Raw genomic sequence first — 7,683 nt, 5'->3', positions numbered from 1 at the left:
ACTAAAAGTAAAAATTATTACATATCATGAGGTATGATTATGATATATGACAAAAAGTCACATGTGACATTTGACAAAATTTTGTCATATCTCCAAATATATGAGGATTCAAACCTCACATATTATAATCATCCTTTTTGTAGAACAATAAAATTTAAATATATATATTTTGAGTGTGAATCTTAAGGAGGCTGTTGTTTTCAAGTAAAGCAACATAAAATGCGCTTGTGTGGAAATTACATAGCCCCCGACGCCGTTCAACCACACAACCCCGCCCATCTGCAATAATTGGCAGCCTAACCAGCCAATCACTTAGAGTTCTCAAAATCGATTGACCAATCAGATTATTACGGGAAGCAAACCAGCGTTTCATAAGTGGTCGCGATGAGTCGTTTCATAAACAAAGTATAGACGGTTGTCATTGCAACAGCACCATACAGAAGAGTGACAGCCTAAGGGAGAAACGTCTACTTCATACTTTTTAATGAAGAAGTAAGTCCTGCATCTGTTTGCATTGCTTGTAAGTAGGCTACACTGGTAGCTGTCCAAGGTGGTCAGATTTTGACATCTCGAAATACAGACAACTCAGTTTCAGGACGTTGTGGATGACTTTAATACAAACTTATTTATTACCAGTCATTTAATTTTACCCCTATCCGTCTGACCATGTGCCTAAACTGTTTTCTTTTATTCCATTTCACAGCATTCAGCAGAATGAAGGGACTTTACTTTGTCGAGCCGGTCGTCGCGATTTACTCATTTGCCAGTTTCATGCTTTATCCTCTGGTGCAGCAGTACGTGTATCGTAGACTTTGGCTGGAAATCACAAACTCATCATATCCCGTGTCCGACAACACTTCCCCATGCTCCGCCAACAGCAGCAACCACACCGGCCAGCAAGAGGTAGACACTACACTGCTCACTATTGTACTGTGCTGTATCATCACCATACAAGTGTACACATTTAACATGGCAAACACAACCAGATTTTTATACTGCACGGAGGACCCAAACTGTATTTTGACACATAAGCCACTTTTTCATTCATTTTATTCATACTAATTATTTATTTAAAACTTGGACGATATAACTGATAAAACGAGTTGGTCAAGTTCACACAGGTGTCATAGCAAAGGCACACCATTTACTATAGGGAAAATGTAATAACAATGTTTTTTTGTGGACTGATTTTAACATAGTTTTACTACAAATAAAACAAACCAAAAAAACTGGTTAAACCATGATTATTTTAATACGGATAACTACAGTACAGTATGGGTGTGTTTAATTGGATTGTTCGAATGCTTTTTGTCTTATTTTTAGGAAAAACTTAATTTTAAAATATTAAATAATTAAAAAATGTTTTGCTTATGAAGTAAGCTTGTGCTGTCGCCCTTTCGAATAAAGACTACGTTTTATTATCTACTGAAATAGAATTCATACAAGTGTGGCTTAAGTATCCAAATACTGTTTGTATAATTATGTGTATGAATTCTCAGGCCATTCTCTGTTGCAAATCATGTCAGTCTCAGATAAATATAATGTTCTTTATATTATGGATTTAATTGTATGTTTGTGACCGCCGCCTGTTGTGGTTTAGAGAACAGTTTATGGTACATACTATATACAGCACACACATCTGTTTTATTTCCTCTTTCTGTTTTCATAACTGCTTGGAACTTGTTTGGACCGTTTTGTATTAGACTGCAAAAAAAAAACATATGTACCAACATCATTATGTACACACATCTGTTTTATCTCTTTTGCTTTTTTTTTCAGGAGGTGCAGAAAGCGGCTTCACTGTTTTCCGTGTACAGTGAGTTGTTTTCCTTGATCCCTAGTCTTGTGATGACCCTCCTCCTGGTGGCCTACAGCGATCAGCGCGGGCGTAAGATGACCATCACCATGCCGCTCATTGGGTCCCTGATCTACACATTTTCTTTCCTGGCTGTGTCTTTCTTCGAGCTCAACGTCTACCTCCTCATTGCTGCCAATTTCGCAAGTGCCCTCTTTGGTGGCGTCGGAACCATGCTAGGTGGCTGCTTCACCTACGTGTCCGATCTGTGCGACAACGGCCATCAGAAAACCCTTCGGATGGCCGTGGTAGACATGGTGATCGGCTTCATGGCAGGTGTGGCGGCAATCTCCACGGGCTACTTTTTGAGAACGGCTGGGTTTAACTGGCCTTTCTTCACGTCTGCCATGTTACATCTGGTTAACTTGTTATATGTCATCTTTATCCTGGAAGAAACCAAGCTGGTTGATAAGTCAGAGATTGTGGCTTGTTGCCAGGCCCTGCGGAGACTTGCATCTGGTATTTATAACCTGTTTGCAGGAGGACACAGTAAAAGAAGTTGGATTCTTTTGTTAATGATATTGACATTCTCCACCTTTTCGTTTTCCAATACTGGTGGTTTGTCTGTGATTACGCTTTATGAACTCAATAAGCCGCTTTGCTGGAGCGAGATTCTTGTCGGCTATGGCTCCGCGGCCTCCACCACCGTGTTCATAACTAGTTTTATTGGTGTGTATATGTTCTCCCGCTGTCTGTCTAACATAACCATCATCTACATTGGGATGTTGTCGGTTGTTATAGGCATGACGGTGACAGCCTTTGCAAAGACTACGCTCATGATGTTCTTGGGTAAGCATGTTCACAGTCTGAAACAAAGAAGCTGAAATATTTTTAAAATTTGGCCAATTAATTTTAATTTAAGACAGGCTTTCACAACAAGTCTTTTTTTTTGAGAATTCAACTTGATCACATTATAAAAAATATGAAATCACCCAGTAAAATATTTATGCATTTGTAAAATGTGAATTGTACAAAATATGTGAATATTAGAAAAAAGCCAAGAATTAAGCCCTCCTTAACCCTAACATCACTGGGGCAAAAGCAGATTACACTTAAAGGGACAGTTCACCGAAAAATAAAAAAGAATCTGTCATATACTCACCTTCGAGTTGTTCCAAATCTGTATAAATTGCTTTGTTCCAGTGAACACAGAGAAAGATATTTGGAAGAATGCTTGTAACCAAACAGATCTTGGCCACCATTGACTACTATAGTAGGAAAAATGACAATGGTAGTCAAAAGTGGCCCGGAACTGTTTTCTTTCCTACATTCTTCAAAATATCTTCTTTTGTGTTCAACAGAACAAAGGAATTAAAAAAGCTATTTTTCCTGCTATGGTAGTCAATGGTGGCCAAGAACTGTTTTTCAGATTTTTTTTTTCTGGGTGAACTGTTCCTTTAAACATACAAAGATCTGACACATTCATATTCATAAACCATCTTAGTCTTAAAACCTATATAGTTATGAATTATCATGAAAATTGCTGGGAGAGTTTTTATCATAAAGGTTTATAACATTAATTACTTGAGCAAACAGCTGCTCCTGAATTGCAACAAGCTGGCATATCTTATCGCATTTTATGCTATTATTTTATGTAGTTACTGAGTGAACGGAGTTTGATGAATTACTGTTAACTGTGCTTTGTGTGATTGTCAGTTTCATTATTAATACGATTGTCAATCTGTACTGTTAATATCATAAAACTTATTACATTTTTAATATACAGTAAATTAATTCTCAAACATATTCATTTGGAACAGGCAGTGTTTGTGATCAATGTGCCATAAACCTGCTAGTGAAATAGAGTCAACTGTGCACAACTATCAGAGGCCTTGTTTGTGTAGTTACTGTGAATATCGATGTGTTTGCTTACAGTGAGGATTCCTTCGATGTTTGCCATCATGCCGTTTCCCGTTCTGCGTTCGATGATGTCAAAGGTTGTCTCAAAGTCCGAGCAGGGTGAGCTGCTCTCAAAAAATCACTGTTCCAAAGAAAAACTCCTTATTCAGCAAGAAGTCATAAGACCTTTTTTCTACTCAAGTGTTTTTGCTGTTGACTGTTTACCCTAAAGCAGGAGTTTATTCCAACTTTCAGTGCTGGAAAACTTAAAGCACCTTATACATTTTCAAACAAAAAAATAAGTGTTCTAATCTTAAGGCATTCTTTACAGTATGTGATTTAAATGCACATTTAACTTCTGCTTGTACTTTGTACGCAAACAAGGAATCATTTGCATAGATATCCTTATTCTTTTGTATTGCCATCTATAATGTTTCTTGTTTTATCAGGTGCGCTCTTTGCCTGTGTGGCTTTCATGGAAAACCTGACGAGTAATGCGGCCTCTGCAGTTTTTAGCAGCATCTATGCGGAGACTGTGGCGTGGTGTCCTGGCTTCGTCTTTCTGTTGGGTGCTGGACTCTGCATCATTCCTATGAGTTTACTGGGGTAAGAGCTGTGGATAAACATACAGTAACTTGTTACTGATTTTTTATGTATTTTAGAAATTCATAAATGTAACATCATGCATTTAAACCAGTGCATAAAATGTCTCGTATGTCTAAGTCTACTGGCATAACAGATTTCATTGATTTCCTGTTTTGTGCCTGTAATCTATGGTATTTTAGGTATTTATTTTTGGTACAATAAAATAAAATCTGGAAAGTGGATGTCCAAGTGGGTTAATGTTTAAATAAATAAGGCAAAGTTCCTTATTTTTAAAAAGCCAGATGAGGTTTATAGTTCCTCCTTTTTTAATACATGGTGGTATTTATTTTTCTGCATGTCATGTGTGTGTATCTAAGAAAGCTGACTCACTCTGACTGTGTGTCCCACTCCAGAATCCTGTGGTGTATCCATCCAGCAGATTCCAATGCCACTGAAGGACTCTTATCAGAAAATGAGACTGAAGCCTCAGAGGATGCACCCGTGGCTTAAAACTCACCCTGTGTGTTCATATAGTCAGACACACAGAGTATGTTTGATTCATCTCATAAAATGAGATCTGGATAAAAATGAGATTTTACATTTGAGTATTTTTAGCAACTACCAAAAGTGCGAGTTTTCACCAAAAAAATGTTTATGCAAAAAAAAGTGTTTTAAGGAAGGACCACTTGAATTGGGTTGAAATTATATATTTTTAAAGGGACATTTTTTTAATGAGGAAATTGCAATAGTTTTAGCAAAGTTTTGTTTAGTTTAGTTTTAAAGTTTTTATAGCACCATTCAGCATGTAAATATTACCATGGTGTCATCATGATATTACATTGTCTAGTCAATCTCTGATTCATTTTCAAATATCCATAACCAGATTTCCTGAGGAATCATTTTGCATTGAATGCACTTCAATTATCTGAGGTTTGGGCTGATGTGCAATAAGGTTTATGTTTAAATAATTTCATATTGCAGTGTCAATAAAAGTTCAGCCAGTAAGCCCTGACCTCCCATTTAAGATTTCTTAAAGCTTTAAGTCATGATTAATATTTGATTGAACAGCTCTTCATCCCTGCTTATTTTAGAACCTTTATTTGAAGCATTTGAAATTGTGTAGTCTTAAAAACGGGAACTTTTATTTTTTACTAAATCTAGCTACCAGCTTATAAAGCCTAACAACACCTAGCAGCTACATGAAACACCCTAGTAACCGGCTAAAACAGCTTAGCATACCTAGCAACCGGCCTTTAGACCCTAAGAACACCTAGAAACTAGATAAAACACCCTAGCAACCAGCTAAAACACCCAGAAATGCCTAGCAACTGGCCCATTGACCCTAACAACGCCTAGCAACCAGATAAAACCCCCTAGAAACTAGCTAAAATTCCTAAGCAATGCCTAGCAACCAGCTTTTAGAACTTAACAATGCCTAACACCCAGACGAAACACCCTAGTAATCTAGAAACAAGCCTGTAGACCCTATCAACCAGGTAAAACATCAGGTAACAACGGCTAGCAACCAGATGAAACCCCCTAGCAACTAGCTAAAAAACCTTAGCAATGTCTAGCAACCAGCTTTTAGAGCCCAATAATGTAGTGATGTGGGCCCTTTTTGGTTGACTGAAGATATGCTGCTGCATTGTGGATCTTTTGCATGGCCTTGTTTTCATATAATTGACGTTCTGTAAGAGGGTGAATTTTCAGCTGCTGCCTTGAAGGCCAGTGTCAGCAACTTGACTTTGATACAGGCAGTCAAGGGATCAGGTTAATATATTGTGTTTTTATTTGGCCTACAGAGATGAAAATGACAAAGAACTTCACTTTCACTTGCGATGTCCAGTGTGGTCAGCAGGGGGCAGTATTGATCAGTCTAAACACTATATTTTACTATGTCATTTCTTTTAGATACATTTTTACCCAACTTTAAATTTAACAAAGTTGAATCCTGAGAAAACATACTATACAGACATGTTGCTATTTGATATGATATTTATTTTTATGCTGTTACTTACAAATGAAGATTTCATTGATGTTGTGTGGCTCAATACTTGAAAGAACCTGAGCCTGAAATATTCAAAGTGTGTGTGAGCTTGTGTGAGTTTGGCTATACTTGTGAGAAAAACATTGTAAGTGGTACTCCCTATTAAAAAGGCTCATGAGACAAATCATGTGTAAATATGCTTTGTGTGCAGGGTCTGGAAAATAGCATTATCCAGGTATGAAAACAATTTAGAGCACTACAATATAGGCTATGTAAGAAACATTGTCATTTTAATACAGAATATTATAAAACAGATTGTTTGGGGGAAAGTGTATGAATACTCAATAGAATTTCAAAACATTTCGTCAATTGGACTAAATTTGTTGTGATCACAATAACACCATCAAAATAAAAGAATGGTGACATCCTGCATATAAATGTACATTTCACTGATGTCTGGTTTGTCATACTCCCCTGTGAGTTTGATTCTCAAGCCCCGATTCTGACACGATGAGAGGTCATAGATCCACAGCTCTTAGTAATTGTGTAGTCGAACTGTCTACACAGTGAAAGTAAGATAAATTTGAAGTGGAGGGGCAAGTTGGCTTCTTTGGTTTCCACACTGAGGCTCCACATCGCTGACTCCACATGATCTACCTCACCACAGACTGCCGTCTCCCCCACACTCTCTGTTCATCTCTCTCCCATTTTTCGCTTTTTTTCCACGCATCCCCCATACACACACATTCAGTTTTATTTAATCTTTATTCAGATGCATGCCACACACACACCCGTTCCCTACGCCGTATTTGAGAAACCCCCCAATCCCTGCTTGTGGTTGGCTAAATCAGATAACCCTCGCACCCACACGCCACCCTCAGGGATGAAAAGCACCCACGCTCAAAACAAACAATTGGACCAGTCTCCCAATGGACACATCTGGGGCTGGTTGGATACAGATGTCTCCATATGCCACCACACACCCCAGAAAAGGGGGAACATACGGAACAGCGCGACGTCACTAATATTCACAGGGCAGGGACAAAAAAGGCCCCTAAGCCAAACAAGGGCTTTTGGGGACCTCCACCCCAATGAAAGAGCCTGAACATTGTTCAACTTCAGCATAGTTCAGTAAAAAATAAACATTCTGTTATAATTTATTCACCCTCATGTCATTTTAAAACCTGTATATGACTCTTTCTTCTGTGGAACACAAAAGAAGATATTTTGAGAAATGTCTCTGTGGTTATGTGTACACACAATGGAAGTCAATGGAGGCCAGTGGTGTTTGGTTACAAACATTCTTTAAAATATCTTCTTTTGTGTTCTGGAGGGGGGAAAAGGTTTTGGAATGACATGGGGTGAATAAAAGATGAAATCATTTTCATTTATGGGTGAACTATCCTTTAAAACTATT

General features: G+C 37.9%; 1 protein-coding gene across 1 annotated transcript; it reads left to right on the top strand.

Moving 5' to 3' along the window:
- Positions 1-362: 362 nt before the first annotated feature.
- Positions 363-6,465, top strand: LOC130546053 (solute carrier family 46 member 3). The gene is made up of 6 exons (XM_057321101.1): positions 363-492; positions 704-903; positions 1,780-2,644; positions 3,731-3,814; positions 4,144-4,300; positions 4,693-6,465. The coding sequence occupies exons 2-6, from the start codon at positions 715-717 to the stop codon at positions 4,787-4,789; spliced, it is 1,392 nt and encodes a 463-aa protein (XP_057177084.1). The 5' UTR covers positions 363-492; positions 704-714; the 3' UTR covers positions 4,790-6,465.
- Positions 6,466-7,683: the final 1,218 nt, after the last annotated feature.

Source organism: Triplophysa rosa, linkage group LG22 (genome assembly GCF_024868665.1).
Source record: "Triplophysa rosa linkage group LG22, Trosa_1v2, whole genome shotgun sequence".
NCBI lineage: Eukaryota > Metazoa > Chordata > Actinopteri > Cypriniformes > Nemacheilidae > Triplophysa > Triplophysa rosa.
Note: the sequence above shows the minus strand (reverse complement) of the source record. Positions and strands in the feature narration are given on the sequence as shown.

Excerpts from the sequence above, each read along its gene's own strand:
- LOC130546053 (XM_057321101.1), top strand. The coding sequence starts at position 715 with ATGAAGGGACTTTACTTTGTCGAGCCGGTCGTCGCGATTTACTCATTT. Across the intron at positions 2,645-3,730 it reads TACGCTCATGATGTTCTTGG|TGAGGATTCCTTCGATGTTT; the intron begins GTAAGCATGTTC and ends GTTTGCTTACAG. Across the intron at positions 4,301-4,692 it reads ATTCCTATGAGTTTACTGGG|AATCCTGTGGTGTATCCATC; the intron begins GTAAGAGCTGTG and ends GTCCCACTCCAG.